The sequence below is a fragment of the Phyllobates terribilis genome, unplaced genomic scaffold, assembly GCF_046119375.1.
Source record: "Phyllobates terribilis strain yellow unplaced genomic scaffold, ASM4611937v1 Scaffold_1__5_contigs__length_1240528914, whole genome shotgun sequence".
Taxonomy (NCBI): Eukaryota; Metazoa; Chordata; class Amphibia; order Anura; family Dendrobatidae; genus Phyllobates; species Phyllobates terribilis.
The window spans coordinates 490,962,284-490,980,445 of record NW_027362761.1 but is presented as its reverse complement, the minus strand read 5'-3'; the positions used below and the strand labels follow the sequence as shown (position 1 = coordinate 490,980,445).

Genomic DNA, 18,162 nt, shown 5'->3' with positions numbered 1-18,162 from the left:
CCGGGTGTATCAGGCACTAGCTGTATGATCTCAGCCAGGTATTTTTTACTTTGAAACGCTGCGGGCTTTCAGAGAAAGACAAACTTTTGAAGGGGTTGTCCGGTATAAATCAATAAGTCTGCACTCGCTCTGTGTGACTGCAGACTTATGAATCCCCCCAGTGTACATACTGTGTTCTGCTGGGATTCGCCAATTTTTTACCCGGGACTTGATGGTATGTATAAGTTATACATACCCCTGGCCAATGGGCGCAGCCTCGCTTCCATACACTTGTACGGAGCAAGGCCTTTCCCTCTAGTCGGCCATGCCCACTGGCCGGCCGTGTCATTAGTGTATGGAGCGAGGCCACACCCACTACATGGGCCCTGGCCGGGAGTATATATAACCTCATACACACACCCCGGTCGCAGGTCAGAAACCAGTGAATCCTCACAGCGTATAATGCATGTGCTGGAGGGAGTCTTAAGTCTGCAGTCATACAAGGTTATTGCAGACTTATCAATTTGGACCGGACACCTTTTAAAAGCCGTGCTGGAGACTAGTCGGAAAGGAGGGTCACCGGCGGCTTCATCCCTTGCTCTGCCGTGGAGTTACAGGTCTCTCCCTATTCGTGCACTTAGAGACCAATCTATCCAGGGCAGCAATTGTGGAGAAGTTGCCGGGGACTCGCCTGTCCTACTAGTCTGCAGCATGGCTCAGGCATCATGTATCAGCTGTCAGGTTCACTCTAAGAAGGGACTGTTGGAGTAGTGGACAACCCTTTTTAATTGCTTAGTATCTTCTCACATGATCTGGAGTTGTAAGAGCCTTATTCGTTTCTGGTGGAGAATAGAAGTGAGATTTTATGGATTGCCTCCTCCTTCTTGCTCTTTAGCATAGTAGTCTTCTCTCTAGGTCAGATCATTGAGCTGTCCTCCATAATTACTGCAGAGTACCCTTGTATCATGTCTGCTTCAGCTGTTTTTCATCATTACCTGTTTCCAGACAGTCCAGTAATACATTTGTTAAACACACAAGTCGTTAATAAACAGACAGCTGATAATTATGCCTTATGCTATAATAACTATGCGCTTTATTATTAAAGAATCATCATTTAGAAGGAATATTTTCAGCATAGACATTAACCACCTGACCTGTTCTTTTTTCTTACCTTTCTCCTATATATAACACATTGAAGCCTGCTGTGTACAGCGTTTGGCATCTACATGTAAACCAGCTCAAATGCCATTCCATCTAATGATAGTTTAATGTACTTTGATATGGCTGAGCACATACTCGCTAAATGATCTTATTTGCTTCATGAAAAGATAAATGTGCTTTTGTGTAGCGCTCCCGCTGTCTGCGTGGGAACATCAGCGATGTGCGCAGCAGCAGAAAGACTACAGAGGTGATTGATTAGCTGAGCCATGTTCCTGCAGCCTATAATTATATCATGTAGTCATTGTGCTTTATTACAGTGTTTTTGTTTTCCCAATCAGTCGCTCATTATAATAATTCTAATTCCTCAATAACCACAGCTTAATCATGCTACCACAAACTCCGGCTCAGGCTTCCTCTAACATGGCAACCAGTGCCCTGAACTTCAAGTATCTATGGGCTGGCACTCCAAAAACTGAATGTTATTGTGCACAGGAATATAAAATAGTGCATATAATAAGTCTACACATTACGATTAAAGTTACAGGTTTTTGAAATGTAAAAAAAAAAAATCATACCAAGAAGAATCCTTTCAAAACTTTTTCCACCATTAAAGGGATTGTCCGGTCCAAATCGATAAGTCTGCAGTCACTCTGTGTGCGCTGGGGGGATTCAAAAGCCTGCAGTCACACAGACTAAAGGCCCCGTCACACTTAGCGACGCTACAGCGATCCCGACAACGATACGACCTGTCAGGGATCGTTGCTGCGTTGCTATATGATCGCTGGTGAGCTGTCAAACAGGCAGGCTCACCAGCGATCAGGGGAGCAGCAACATCGTGGAAAGAATCTTTCCACGATGTCCTGCTCCTTGTTACCAGCCTGCTGAAGCAGGAGCAGGCTGGTAACCATGATAAACAGCGGGTTACTAGGGGCACACGCGCACCTAGTAACCCGCTGTTTATCATGGTTACCACTCTGCTACGGTGAGCGGGAGGTTACCGCTCACTTTAGCAGGCTCGTAACCATGATAAACAGCGGGTTACTAAGTGCGCGTGTGCCCCTAGTAACCCGCTGTTTATCATGGTTACAAGCCTGATCGCTGGTCACACACAGCGATGTGTGCTGACCAGCGGGAGGGCAAAGACCAAAAAATGGTCCAGGACATTTTGCAGCGATCAGCGACCTCACAGCAGGGGCCTGATCGCTGCAAAGTGTCCCACATAGCGACATCGCTGGTGAGGTCGCTGTTGTGTCACCAAAACCGTGACTCCTCAGCGATCTCGCTATGTGAGACGGGGGCTTAACTGCAGACTTATCAGTTTTGACCGGACAACCCCTTTAATGTCACCCATAATTTGTACAAATCCATTGAGAAACAAACTGAAATATTTTCGGGTGGAAACCGAAAAATAAAGAACTAAAGTAATGTACTACTTTGCTGTCATAAATTCAAAGGTTACTTCAACATTTAGTCTTATGGGGTTAACAGTCTATCAGCACGGCAGATCTAGAATTGGCAATCTGTTGCCAATCTTCCTTCCAGTAGCTCCAAATCTGTCACATTGCGAGGGCATCTCCTGTGTACGGCACCCTCTTCAGGTCACCCACAGATTTTTAATTGGATTCAAGTCAAAACTAGCATCTTCTTTTGGTGAAGCCATTTTTTTGTGGATTTTGGAGGTATTTTTTGGGTCTTCTCTTTTCTTCAGCTTTTTAGCAGAGGCCTGAAGATTATATTGCAAAATTGACAAATATTTGGAAATGTTCATAACTCCCTCCACCTTGACTAAAGCCCCAGTTTCCTCTGCCGAAAAACAGCCACAAAGTATAATGCTGTCTCCACCAGGCTTCACCTGATGGCTGACTGAGCACATCGTCTTTTTTTTTTTTTTTTCATGCTCTGTTAGCCATGATAAGATTTATTTCTTCTATCAAACACTTCTCCAGCAGCTTCAGTATGTATGTTTATGATACAGATCCTGTCAGTTGAGACATAGGTCTCGGGAGCTGTGTCTCTTCAGACTGCAGCCTGTCCTGACGTGACTAGAACGGGTTGCCGTTTGAATTATGAGATGGGACAAGTTTCTTACATTCATGGAGAACGCCTAAAAAGTATTTAGATGTGCTGCATGCACATCTAAATAGTTATCTTCATTGGGGGACACAGGACCATGGGTGTATGCTGCTGTCGCTAGGAGGTTGACACTAGGCAAAAGAAATAGCTCCTCCTGTGCAGTATACACTCGCCTACAGGCACCAAGCTCACCGGATTAAGCTTGGTGTCTGTAGGAGGTAGACCTGGATCCTAACTGATCCAACCCTGTTGTGTTTTATTAATCTTTGTTCTTTATTTTTCAGATACACAGCTCGTCCCCTGTTATCCCCATTCTTAAGCGACCGAGAGAGCAGTGTGGCATTTCCCACATCGCCCACTCTCTGACCCGCTGGGCAGGACCTATCCCCTGTCACCTCCAGGTGTCTCAGGGTGATTCCCGGTGGCCAGTCCTTGCCTATTCCCCACCCCAGCCCCCTCCTCTGAGCAGCCTGGGAGGGAGACGGTGGTCACTGCTGTGACCTTCTCCCAGATTCTGGGGTCGACACCATCTCCTGCACTGTCCAGGACCGGTCAGTGCGGGAAGGAGGAAGAGCAAGGATCCCCCCTATCCACGGAGGACCTCCTGTGACCATCCTCAGAAGGGGAGAGGAAGAAGAGGCATCGGGACCTCTAACAAAGGTAATCCCTCCCACTCCTGCTGCCTTACAACACTCAGCCCCCCAGGTCCCTCAGAACACTGGATATGGCACAGAGTTGCCTGCCAGCGGGTCCTGTAAATCCCGTGGATTATTAATGGGGGCATCACATCTCCACCGACGCTCACGGACAGCAGCACTTCCCTGGCCACGCCCCCTCTCCTCGCGTCTTCATGGCATCTCCCGCAGCATGGCGTCCCCCACAACCCACCCTCCCTTCTTTTTCCTTTTTGCGCGGCAAATCTGCCCACGCTTTCTCCGTCGGGGGCGTCTCGGGTGGGGCGTTCCTCTTACTGGCGGGTATACGCCCCCTCCGGCAATCGGCCAATCAGGACCGAGGAGCAATGTGACGCTTCCGCCACGCCCACAGTTCTCCCGGGGACCTATCAGCGGCTGGGTTCTTAAGCCCGCCCCCATTCCTTCTGCCTATCAGAGCCTCGGCTCCCCTAGGTTACTCAGGGCAGCACGCTCTGCTCCTGCCCCACCCCTCTGCGCTGCTCTCTGTTCTGGCTCCGGCAGCATCACTCTGTCTGACTGCCTCATCACCGCAGCCCTGCTCCTGTCTCCGCAGCTCCGGAGTTTCTGACTGGGGATACCGGACCGTGGACATTCCAGACCGGGTAGGCCCTGCTTTGGCACCTACACACACCCTTTCCTGTCCACAGGCTCCCTCCTCTGCAGTATTCCTGGTTAGGCACATATGCCCAAACCCAGGGAGCTTTCTGTCCGTCCCACTCACACAGTCGCATATTACGCCTGTGCTCTGCGCAGTACTAAGTGGCCCGTAGGTCTGACAACGGCTTTCTGCTCGACCTGCAAGCCTCCCACCATGCTGGCACCCCAAGATCCCCCTGCCGCCCAGGACGAAGTAACTCTCCCTCCTCCGGAGTGGGCTGTTGCTATGTCCCAGTCTGTCTCTGACCTCACCAAGGTATCTCAATCTCTAGAACGCTTGCCCATGCTATCCACAGCCACCAGTGCTCCGAACGTTCCGACGGACGATTCGCAGACACCCTTGCCCCCTCCTCCTAAGGGCAGACCGAGAGCATATTCTCAGAAACGGACTCCCACAAGTTCATCTTCCAGCTCTCCAGACTCCAAATTGCTCCCTGCACCTCACACCTCTTCCCCAGAGGTCGCTCCGGGATCAGACACGGCATCAGATTCTGACTCTGGATCCGACACGGACCAATATTCTTGAATCCAGGACATGGTTGAGAGCCTTATATCGGCCGTCAATCAGACTCTGCATGTTAAAGAGGATGAGAGCCTTTCTCAGGACTACTCCGTTTCCTTCAGGAGAATCAAGCGCCCGGCACGCACCTTTTCTAACCATTCAGAATTTGATGGTGTCTTTCAGAAACAGTGGGAGCATCCAGAAAAGCGCTTCACTGGAAAGAAACAGTTAGACATGCTATACCCCTTTAACCACGACCTCGTCAGCAGATAGACGGAGTCCCCTTCTGTGGATCCTCCTGTCTCTCGGCTAAGACGGTGCTGTCTCTTCCAGACGGTCCCTCCCTCAAGGACACCACGGATAGACAGATTGAGGCCTTGGCTAAGTCAGCCTTCGAGGCTGCTGGCACCTCCCTGTGTCCTTCCTTCGCCTCAAACAGCTTAGGCAGGGCATCCTAACGGGGGCTTCCCCATACGATCTGGCTGACCTAGCGGATCAGATCGCCCACGCAGGGAAATATCTGCTCACGACGTCGCTTGACGCCGCTACCTGTTCTGCCCGGGTCTCTGGCAATATCATCGCTATATGTAGAATTCTTTGGCTGAAGGCTTGGAACGCCGACCCGGCCTCCAAAAAATCACTAACAAATCTCCCGTTTCAGGGCTCCAGGCTGTTTGGGTCTAAGTTAGACCAGATCATCTCTGATGCCACTGGGGGCAAGAGCACTTCCCTTCCCCAGCCGAGACCTAATCGCCCCTTTCCTAGGAGACGTTCCCTTCAGTTCTGGTCCTTTCATCGGTTCGCTCAACCGGGACCCTCCTCTCAACAGGACCATACCCCAGCACAGCAGGAGACGTAAACCTACCTTTAGGCCCACTCCCAACTGGCACGCAAAGGGTCGCTCTTCCAAGCCCTCTGGTTCCCGATCACGATCCAACAGATTTTCCTCAGCATGACGGGTCACTCCCACCTGGGATTTCTCCCAGGGTGGGCGGCCGTCTACTTCTGTTCCGAGACCTTTGGGTCTTGGCAATAGAGGATGCCTGGGTCAAGGAGATTGTGACCTCCGGCTACAAGATTGAGTTCAACGCCATACCAGGAGCATGATTTCTCAGGTCCCGCATCCATCTCTGCTTCCCGGTTTCCTTCAGGCCATTGCATCCCTTCTGCGCTCAGGAGTCATGGTTCCAGTCCCCCCCGTTTTTACTCCAATCTTTTCGTTGTTCCAAAAAAGGACGGCTCACTACGTCCGATCCTAGACCTCAAACAACTAAACCGACAGGTACGCGTACGGCACTTCAGAATGGAGTCCCTCAGGTCGGTAATCGCCTCGATTGAGGCCGGGGAATATCTATGTTCAGTGGACATTCAGGATGCGTATCTTCATATCCCAATCTGCGCACCACATCAGAAGTTCCTTTGATTTCCCTTCCAGAATGCACATTACCAGTTCACTTCTCTCCCCTTCGGGCTTGCCTCCGCCCCGAGGGTTTTCACAAAGGTAATGGCGACGGTCATGCCCATTCTACGAGCCAGGGGGATTGTAATTATCCCCTACCTCGATGACCTATTGATCAAGGGTCCCACATTCAGGGACTGCCTCCACAGTCTCCAAATCACCCTGAACACGCTCTCTCGGTTAGGCTGGCTGATCAACACAGACAAATCCTCTCTGGTCCCATCTCAACGCTTAACCTTTCTAGGGATGCAGTTCGACACGACCCATGCCCGGGTCCTTCTCCCGAGGGAAAAGATAAATTCTCTCCGTCGGGGGATTCACCTTCTCTCCGACCCAAGTCCACGCCGTCTTCGCCTGTGCATGAGTGTCTTGGGAAAAATGATGGCAGCTATGGAAGCAGTGCCGTTTGCCCAGTTCCATACCCGGCCTCTTCAACTGGCCCTTCTGTCGGCATGGCACAAGAACCCGTCGTCTCTAGATCGACGCATCAGGTTACCTCTTCATGTGAGAAGGTCATTAATATGGTGGACTCGCCCTTCGTCCTTCAGACCCGGGAGGTCATTCCTACCGCTTCGCTGGCAGGTGGTCACGACCGATGCCAGCCTCATCGGTTGGGGGGCAGTCTTCCTTCACAACACGGTGCAGGACCGTTGGAGTCCCCACGAAGTCTCCCTACCGATCAATATATTGGAGATTAGGGCGATCTACCTGGCGTTGCATCACTGGCAGGATATTCTTGCAGGGTTCCCAGTCCACGTACAATCGGACAACGCCACGGCTGTGGCGTACATAAACCATCAGGGAGTAACGCGCAGCAAGTCCGTCCTGAAAGAGGTGGCAAGAGTGCTAGTTTGGGCCGAGAACACAGTTCCGGCAATCTCAGCAGTCCACATTCCGTGGGTCGACAATTGGGCAGCCGACTTCCTCAGTCGGCAGGGCCTTGCCTCAGGAGAATGGTCTCTCCATCCCGAGGTGTTCCATCAGATTTTCTTACGATGGGGCACGCCAGACGTTGACCTCATGGCGTCTCGGTTAAACCACAAGGTTCCATCCTTTGTAGCCCGGTCCCGCGATCCCCTTGCGATCGCTCAAGACGCGCTAGTCATTTCATGGTCTCAGTTCCAGCTGCCCTATCTTTTTCTCCCTCTCCCATTGATCCCTCGAGTCGTCAAAAAGATCAAGACAGAAGGAGTACCCGTAATTCTAGTAGCCTCGGATTAGCCCAGACGCGTCTGGTACGCAGATCTAGTAAACCTGCTCGTCGACTCCCCCTGGAGACTACCGGACCTCCTCAGGGGCCTATTCTTCATCAGAGTTCTCGTTCTCTGAATTCAATGGCATGGCCGTTGAGGCCGCAGTGTTGAAGAAGGCGGGTTTTGCGGACAACGTCATCCAGACCCTAATTAGTGCCAGGAAACCCGCAACCTCGCGCATATACCACAGAACCTGGAGAGCCTTTTTTTGTCACTGCGAGAAGGATCAGCTAGCTCCCATTTCCTTTTCGCTACCGGTCATTTTGGCCTTTCTTCAGTCTGGCCTGAAAGCGGGACTCTCTAAGCACTCTCAAAGGCCAAGTTTCCTCCTTGTCCATTCTATTCCAACATAACTTGGCTTCCCGTCCTCAGATCAAGACGTTTCTACAAGGGGTGGCTCACCTGGCGCCGCCTTATCACCCCCCAGTGGATCCATGGGACCTTAATATGGTCCTGAGCGTCCTTCAACAGCCCCCGTTTGACCCCATTCAGGACATCTCAGCCTCTCTTCTCTCCTGGAAGGTGGCTTTTCTGGTGGCTGTTACCTCTATTAGGAGGGTTGCAGAGGTCGCAGCCCTCTCTTGTCGGTCACCTTTTCTGGTCTTCCATCAAGACAAGGTAGTGCTCAGGCCAGTGCCTTCTTTTTTGCCAAAAGTAGTCTCCTCTTTCCACATCAATGAGGACATTGTTTTGCCTTCCTTCTGCCCAGCCCCAGTGCATCCACGGGAGAAATCCCTGCTCAAACTGGATCTGGTCAGAGCTTTACGTGTGTACCTTTCTAGAACGACTTCCCTTCGGCGTTCGGAGGCCCTGTTTGTCATCCCTGGGGGCGTCGCAAGGGTCTTCCTGCTTCCAAGTCAACAATCGCCCGTTGGATACGTTCGACCATTTTGGAGGCATATCGCTTCTCGGACAAACCTCCCCCTCCAGGGGTAAGGGCTCACTCCACCCGGGTGGTGGGGGCCTCTCGGGCTGTTCGCCATCAGGTTTCAGCTTCTCAGATCTGTAAGGCCGCAACATGGTCTTCACACCTTTTCAAGGTTTTACAAGGTCCACACTTATTCCTCGGCTGATGCCAGTCTTAGACGGAAGGTTCTGCAGGCAGCGGTTGCCCACAGTCAGATCTAGTCTGTGGCTATCGTTTGTTCTCCCACCCTAGGGACTGCTTTTGGACGTCCCATGGTCCTTTGTCCCCCAATGAAGCGATAAAAAAAGAGGGATTTTTGGTACTCACCGTAAAATCTCTTTCTTGGAGCCTTCATTGGGGGACACAGCACCCTCCCTGATTTTGGGTATAGGTATAGTTGGCCCTGTTGGGCATTTAATTTAGTTTTCACGGTCGTGCCCCGTTGGGCATTGCATAGTTAATTGTTTTACGTTCCTCCTACTGCTTTAGCCACTAACTGGTGAGCTTGGTGCCTGTAGGCGGGTGTATACTGCGGAGGAGGAGCTATTTCTTTCTTTTTTCTTTTTTTTTTGCCTAGTGTCAACCTCCTAGCGACAACAGCATACACCCATGGTCCTGTGTCCCCCAATGAAAGAGATTTCACGGTGAGTACCAAAAATCCCTTCTTTTTTTTTGGAGGGTTGGGGGAATCATGCTGACAAATTCCCTTTAATGGTCCCCCTAACCTGTCTTATTTAACTACTTCTGGACTATCCATATACTATAAATGATCGGGTGGTCAACGCTTTACACTGCACTGATGATCTAAAATGTCAGTGCAGAGTAAGCTGCCTGCATGAGATTGTGCAGCTGTGGAATGAGGAGCCGGCTGTTAGATTTAACCAGACTACCAACAGAGAATATAAACATTGTTTATTACCATGTTTGCCTTCTCTATCACTTTATAGATAAAGCTGCACTAGCACTTGTGTATACAGGTTAGGAGGCACTGAGTATGCTTTCTCCAGACAAAGCAAGTCATTTGATCGTAGGGAGCGAGCAGGAGCTGCTGGGTCCTAGGAGATCCTGCAAGTTTTACTATGTAGGCAGGAGGCCAAAATTTTCCTGTAACTGGGAGTAATTTATTATCCCTAGTTACAGGGAAAATTGGCAAGAAAAATAATTTATTAACCCCTTCATGACCGGGCTATTTTCTGTTCTTCGAACATCCATAACCTTCTTTTATTTTTTCGTCCACATAAGTGTATGAGGGCTTGTTGTTTCCGGGACTAGTTGCACTTTTGAATGACACCAATCATTTTATTGTGATGCACTGGAAATCTGGAAAAAAATTCTAAGTACATTGAATTTGCAAAAAAGTGCAATTTCCACAATTGTTTTTTATTTACAATATTCGTTATATGGTAAAACTGACCTGGCAATATCATTCTCCAGGTCAATTAGATTACGCAGATACCAGCGTATAGGTTTTTTAGGTTTTCTTTTTATTTAAGTGGTGAAAGATATTCGGAAATATTTGTAAGAAAAAAAAAATTTTTTTTGCTTGTAAACATTTTCAGAGACCCGCGACAGTTTAAATTTTCAGGCTATGGAGGCCTGTGAGGGATAATTTTTTGCGTCCTGAGCAGACATTTTAACTGATACCATTTTGGGGTAGATACGTTGTTTTGATCGCCTCTTATTGCGATGTTGCGATGGCCGAAAAAAAAAAACATAGTTCTGGCATTTCGATTACTTTTTCTCGTTAAGCCATTTACCGATCGGATTAATTTATTTTATATTTCCGTAGATCAGACTTTTATGAACGCAGCGATACTAAATATATGTATTTTTAATGTTTAATTTTTAATGGGGCACAAGGAGGGTGATTTGAACTTTATGTATTTTTTTTTTCATATTTTTAAAAAGTTATTTTTCACTTTTAAAGAAGCATTCCTCGCATCAAATGTTTTATCCTCTTAATACATTGCAATCCTCACATTACATAGCACTGTGTCTTTACAATTGCTCATTTCAGACCCTTCTACCCAGCTAATTCTTCTCTTTTCCATTAGGTCTATGACATCACATGATTAAAAACTGACTAGCTGAATCCTTCTAAGCGCTATGTAGAAACACGAGGTCAATTTTTCCTGTATGAGTCATGGGTCACTGCAAAAGTCCCTGGCAGGGGGGGAGCAGCTGGGTCAGGAGTTGTAGAGGGGAATGATAAATGCAGGGAACGGAGACTTCCTATTTCTACATAGAGCAGAGAAAAGAGAATTATCTGGGTAGAATGGCCAAGTGAGCAATTGTAAGTACACAGTGCTATATAATATGATGACTGCAATGTATTAAAGAAGCACTCCCATCAAAGTTTTTATCCTTTTAACTGTATTTGTTAGTCCCCTTAGTAGACTTGAAGCTATGTATAGAGAAAATCTTAATCTCCTATGAACGCCAGCTAAACACTGGCTTTCACAGGAGAATCTTCATGACAAGAACAGAGGTCTTCAGCAGACCGACTCCCAGCTGTCAAGGCAATCCATCGGTGCCCCGCGATGACGGGCGTGCCGATGGGCATGTGGAATGATGCGCCTTTTTCCCCGCACATGTTTAATGTTGCTGTCAGAGATTGACAGTGGCATTTAACAGGTTAACAGCTGCGGGTGGAGCTCCACCCATGTCTGTTAGGTCGGAGTCACATTAGCATGTGGTGTCCTATGCTAACACATTGGATGCGATATGCTAATGACATTCGGCTCCTTCTCTGCTGCGAGAGGGAGCCGAGTGTCAGTTCTCCGATCCTCTCCCATGACAGAATTGGAGGAGACCGAGAAAGTAATTTCTCCATCTCCTCTGTTGCTGGCGTCTGTGGGAATCGCACTGCACTCGAGTGACATCCGAGTGCAGTGTAATGTTTTACACACACCCACAGAGTTATATGGGTGCGTACGATCCAAATCCAGAATGCTGCAGGTTTTTTTTTCAGTCCAATCGGAGCTGGGGAAAAAAAAAAAATGCAGTTGAGCACACAATCCTAGATTAACATTGGTCCTAATGCAGTCCGATTTTACTTTAACGGATTGCATTCATCCGATTTATTCACAAGTGTGCGCGAGCCCTTAGAGGCAGATGATGGTCATCATCAGCCAGAAAAGATGCGCATCAAAGTCAAGGACACAACATATGACGTAAATGTACATTATATGTCATGAAAGACTTTTATGTTAAAATGCCCATAAATATATTTTAAAGACCCTATTGTGGGCACAGTGTGAAATAAATGAAGAATAAAATTAAAAAAGCAAAAATAATCTAGAAAAAAAGCATAAAAAAACACTGCCAGGCTGAATCGTTGTTTCTTAGCCCTGCTCCCGTCGAAAAAGAAATATGTCCAATATATAAAAATAGTTTCTACGAAAAGGGGAACAATTTTAAATATCTCGAGTATGACACATCCTATTGAATCTTATCTGTTGGATTTCTTCAAGTCTGTTTGTATCACTACCATGCAGAAATCCTGCCAGCTGACATATAGTGTGGACAAGTCATTATTCTGTTTACTTTTATCATTTCTAAGTCTGATTCCTTTAATGGTCAGAATATTAGATTCCTTCCTTTTGGCACAAATGAATGCAGACATCCTTTGTTAATTCCAGTAATAAAGCCTTTATGTGCCATTCACAAGGCTTCAATGCTTCTCTCTACACTTATGATTCATTCATGTCTTGCAATCTTGTGATATTTTAGTGCAAACTCTGACATCACCAAGTACAATGTTCTTTTACCCCCAGGTGATTTCTAACCTGACCCGTGCGCTGGAGAAGCAGAAAGAAAAGAATGAACTAATGCGAACATTTTCCCACTGGCGTCTTCAGCAAATAGAAGCCAGACAAGAGGTGAATGGCATGTGAATCATTCACAGGGATCCTTCTGCATCATTCCTCTACTAGTGTCCTTGTGACTAGTACTAAGAAGTGACCTTCTCGGAGCCTGGACTGGCTCAGAGATGTGAAGTATTATCATATCATTCAGGACTATTAGGTTATTTTAATGATCATTTCCAGAGCGAGCCAGTAAATTGCAAGGTTACCTACATGTAAAAATGGACAGAACATGATAGATAATCAGAATTGGTTAAAGAAGTTTACATAGCTTTAAAAGTAAATATCTAAATGTGTCTGAATACGGCCCATACGTTACCACCATATCTCAGGAGTTTTTCCAGGCAGGGTTATCACTGGTATTGCAAGGTTTAACCCATTTATGATTGGGCTTCTTTTTTTTTTTTTGCATTTACTTTCCCTTCCACACTAGGTGACTTGAACCTGCGATCGTTTATTTCTACTATATAGTGCACAGTATATAGAACAAGTAATCCGTTTACTATGGAGTCCCGCCCTCAGCTGGGCTTAATGGTAGTGCAAAAAATGGCAGCGACAGGCCTTGATTAAAACCCTAGCTGCCATGGTGACCCTGCTGCACCCCACGATTATATTGTGGGTGACGGTAGGAGCCAGGAACAGTTGCGCCACGTGATCACGCCAGTTAAATGCCACAGTCAGTGGATGACAGCGGCTCAGTGATTAAAGAGCAGCAATGAATTTAGTTCCTGTTGCTGCTTTTAGAGGCAGAATAACACAGCCGGCACCCACCATGTATGGAGCAGGCTCAGCTTTGAAGCCCTCCCCATACAGCCCATGCACCCATATAATGTATATTTGTTATATGGTTGAGGAGGAGTTAAGAAAGGGCTTCAATTACTTAATGTATTCCCAGTATACCTATCTGTGCTACAAGAAGCTGTACTTCTGCTCACTGCACATTCTGCTGCCCAACATATGAAACCTGCCCCTCCAGAGACCGAGGAAGCAGGAGAGCAATTGTAGATGGCAGGAGAAGAACGAGACCAGGATGTATGCCCCCTGTAAACTGGTGTCTGTGCATTAAATATGGAGGAATTTGTCTGCTCACTTAATAAATGTTCCTTTAGGATTATGTGTGCAGCATGGCCGACAAACATTACAAAAGAATGGTATTAAAGAATATGTGGAGAACGTGGCGCTCAGTTATGGAGTCCAACTGGAAGGATAAAGTGGAGCAGGCGTGCCGAGCCAGAGCTGAAGAAGTTTGCATTGAGCTGTCTAGTGATTATGAGACAAAGGTTGCTCAGGTATGTAAACCCTGACCAGTATCTGTCCATCTAATGGTGACTGTAGATAATGAAGGCTTATCACACCATGGAAAGTAATGTATAGCACAGCCTCCACTAGCTAAGGTCAGTTAGGTACCTTATATCATTCACATTAATGGTCAGCAGGACATCCTAAAGTTATTGAGTCCTCCTCACTGACAGTATGAGCGCTGGACAGAAGCCTGCTGATGTATGAAATCATTAGGTCCATCCATACAAAACAGATACTCAAGTTGGGTCTTTTTTTTTTTTTCCGGTGATTTGCATACAGAAACTCGACAGTGTATTATAGTGCTAGTAAAAGGTATGAGATTTTGAGAAATGCATCTGGGGAAATCTACAGAAACTTAGCAATGGAAAATTTATGTGTGTGAACGTAACATCTAAAAATATTCCTCTTAAAATTTCCTGTGAGATCTTAGACTGAAAAAGTGTTTGGATTCCTATGGAAATCTTGAAGCCTCAGGGTGCCCATACTCATAGCATATAGCACGCGAGACTTAACACAAATGGTTTTACTGTGACTTTGTACAAGCAGAGCACAAGCTGCCAACCAACCGCTCAGACACTCACCAAAAAGGCCATCAATTCAAAGAACATCGCTGAAAATAGGCAGCTGAATTTCCAACACTAGGTCACGATATTAATGCACTACCGAATGCTGCGGGCTCAGCAATAAGAGGAGTGCTTGTGTCATCTGTATTTTGTCCCTGTGCTGCCTCCACCTTTTATTATGGGGGGCTGCTGCATCCTACAGTGCATTAGTATTGTGACCAAGTGATGGTAAATAGTATAAATGTGTTTTCTTCTGATTTACCCATGTTATTTTGATAAATGATCACTAATATGCCATGTAAGGCAACCAACCTTTACCAATTCCTTCATGCCATTTTTAGCTGAGCAATGCTCTGGAAGACTCTAGAGCAGAAGTTTCAAGACTTCATGCAGAGAGGGGACAGTTTGAGGGATCTATGAAGAAAGCATTTATGCGCGGTGTCTGTGCATTAAATATGGAGGCTATGTCCATGTTTCAAGGGAGAGAAAGTCGAGCAGAGCAAGGTAGGTAACAAAGTTTAAGACACATTGTTGGAAAAGTTCCATTCTTAGAAATGATCACCTATGCAAATTTCTGTTTCTTTAAGGTCTCATTACTTACACATTTCTTAAAGGTTTTTAAATATTTTATTAAAAATGCCATGAGTTTGAAGAGTTTTACAGTTTTAGGTTTGTTTGTTTGTTTTTTGCCAGACAAAAAGAACTATATGTGAGCTATTCAATAATCTGTAATTGTCTTTGTCAAAAATGCTGGAGCCAGATCTTACTTGAAAGATTAAAATGTTTTTTTTGTTTATTTTTAAATCTCCAAATGCCACAAAAATAGCAATGTAGCCTTTGTGAGTCCAGAGGACTGCAGGTCCGCACGCTTTTACAATTCCATTCAACATTATTCAACCTCCATGGCAAATTGAATTTACTAGCAAAAGTGATAAGTGCTTGGCTATTTGCAAAAAACAATCAAACACAAACCATGTAAATAGCTCGACAAAAAATATATAACAAATTTGTTTCTCCAAATTCATCTCAAAATGCAACAATTACTGACAGCTGCAGTCTCCAAATTATTCATTCCCTTCCACAGAACACAATCACCAAACTTCATTGACTGCTTTATATGGTTTTGAGCTTAGAGCCGACTTTTCTTGTGCTTTTGGGTCAGTACAGGTGCATGTCTTGGAGTTGGCCATGGAGACAGTCAGGGTTTAGTATGCACCCTTTATGGTAGGTAGGTAGAAAAATGTGGACTATTATTTATTTTTTTTTTTTTTACTCTTTAGCTGTATGCAATCTGTTTGTTTGTTTTTGTTTTTTTTACGGCAGCCTCATTAATGGAAACCTGTCAGGTCCCCCATACCCTCCAACCCAGCAGCATAGCAGCATTCTTATGTGTATTACTAAATTCCCTGCCTAACCAGCCCTGTATAATGTTATTCACTTAAATACTTGTTTTAAAAATAAAAGTATTTATAACCTCTGATTTTCTTATGCTAATTAGTCCTTTGACTAGTCGATGGGGTGTTAGTTTCCACAGACTAGTTGGCCCTCTTTGCAAAAGCCAACATCATCGCCAGCTCGCACATACGCGCCGATTTCTTTAGGCATGTCATTGCACTTCTGAACCTGGGGTACGCTTCCCAGCTTCAGGGGCGCACTGCGCATGAGCAGAAGTGCAGAAGACAGCTCACATATATCTTCTGCAACTTCGGTCATGTGCAGTGCGCCTCTGAAGCCGGGAAGCGTACCCCCAGGTTCAGAGGCGCAATGACGCTGCTGAATAAAAAATTGGAATTTTGCAATTTTCAAACTTTGAATTTTCATGCCCTTAAATCAGAGAGATACAGTACAGACCAAAAGTTTGGAGACACCTTCTCATTTAAAGATTTTTCTGTATTTTCATGACTATGAAAATTGTACATTCACACTGAAGGCATCAAAACTATGAATTAACACATGTTGAATTATATACTTAACAAAAAAGTGTGAAACAACTGAAAATATGTCTTATATTCTAGGTTCTTCAAAGTAGCCACCTTTTGCTTTGATGACTGCTTTGCACACTCTTGGCATTCTCTTGATGAGCTTCAAGAGGTAGTCACCGGAAATGGTCTTCCAACAATCTTGAAGGAGTTCCCAGAGATGCTTAGCACTTGTTGGCCCTTTTGCCTTCACTCTGCGGTCCAGCTCACCGGAAACCATCTCGATTGGGTTCAGGTCTGGTGACTGTGGAGGTCAGGTCATCTGGCGTAGCATCCCATCACTCTGCTTCTTGGTTAAATAGCCCTTACACAGCCTGGAGGTGTGTTTGAGGTCATTGTCCTGTTGAAAAATAAATGATGGTCCAACTAAACGCAAACCGGATGGAATAGCATGCCCCTGCAAGATGCTGTGGTAGCCATGCTGGTTCAGTATGCCTTCAATTTTGAATAAATCCCCAACAGTGTCACCAGCAAAGCCCCCCCACACCATCACACCTCCTCCTTCATGCTTCACGGTGGGAACCAGGCATGTAGAGTCCATCCGTTCACCTTTTCTGCGTCGCACAAAGACACGGTGGTTGGAACCAAAGATCTCAAATTTGGACTCATCAGACTAAAGCACAGATTTCCACTGGTCTAATGTCCATTCCTTGTGTTCTTTAGCCCAAACAAGTCTCTTCTGCTTGTTGCCTGTCCTTAGCAGTGGTTTCCTAGCAGCTATTTTACCATGAAGGCCTGCTGCACAAAGTCTCCTCTTAACAGTTGTTGTAGAGATGTGTCTGCTGCTAGAAGTCTGTGTGGCATTGACCTGGTCTCTAATGTGAGCTGCTGTTAACCTGCTATTTCTGAGGCTGGTGACTCGGATAAACTTATCCTCAGAAGCAGAGGTGACTCTTGGTCTTCCCTTCCTGGGGCGGTCCTCATGTGAGCCAGTTTCTTTGGAGCGCTTGATGGTTTTTGCAACTGCACTTGGGGACACTTTCAAAGTTTGCCCAATATTTCGCACTGACTGACCTTCGTTTCTTAAAGTAATGATGGCCACTCGTTTTTCTTTACTTAGTTGCTTTTTTCTTGCAATAATACAAATTCTAACAGTCTATTCAGTAGGACTATCAGCTGTGTATCCACCAGACTTCTGCACAACACAACTGATGGTCCCAACCCCATTTATAAGGCAAGAAATCCCACTTATTAAACCTGACAGGGCACACCTGTGAAGTGAAAACCATTTCTGGTGACTACCTCTTGAAGCTCATCAAGAGAATGCCAAGAGTGTGCAAAGCAGTCATCAAAGCAAAAGGTGGCTACTTTGACGAACCTAGAATATAAGAAATATTTTCAGTTGTTTCACACTTTTTTGTTAAGTATATAATTCCACATGTGTTAATTCATAGTTTTGATGCCTTCAGTGTGAATGTACAATTTCCATAGTCATGAAAATACAGAAAAATCTTTAAATGAGAAGGTGTGTCCAAACTTTTGGTCTGTACTGTATGTCACACAAAATAGTTAATAAATAACATTTCCCACATGTCTACTTTACATCAGCACAATTTTGGAACCAACATTTTTTTTTGTTAGGAAGTTCTAAGAGTTAAAAGTTGACCAGCGATTTCTCATTTTTCCAACAAAATTTAGAACACCATTTTTTTATGGACCACATCTTATTTGAAGTGACTTTGAGGGGCCTTTATGACAGAAAATACCCAAAAGTGATACCATTCCAAAAACTGCACCCCTCAAGGTGCTCCAAACTACATTCAAGA

General features: G+C 45.9%; 1 protein-coding gene across 5 annotated transcripts in view; it reads left to right on the top strand.

Moving 5' to 3' along the window:
* The window catches only part of POC5 (POC5 centriolar protein), a 55,984-nt gene that overhangs the window by 23,729 nt on the left and 14,093 nt on the right, over nucleotides 1–18,162 (top strand). For all 5 annotated transcript variants that reach the window (XM_073680109.1, XM_073680123.1, XM_073680118.1 and 2 more), the window contains 3 exons: nucleotides 12,463–12,567; nucleotides 13,662–13,841; nucleotides 14,759–14,921. In XM_073680109.1, the coding sequence (XP_073536210.1) occupies nucleotides 12,463–12,567; nucleotides 13,662–13,841; nucleotides 14,759–14,921 (448 nt within the window). The remainder of the gene's footprint in view (nucleotides 1–12,462; nucleotides 12,568–13,661; nucleotides 13,842–14,758; nucleotides 14,922–18,162) is intronic.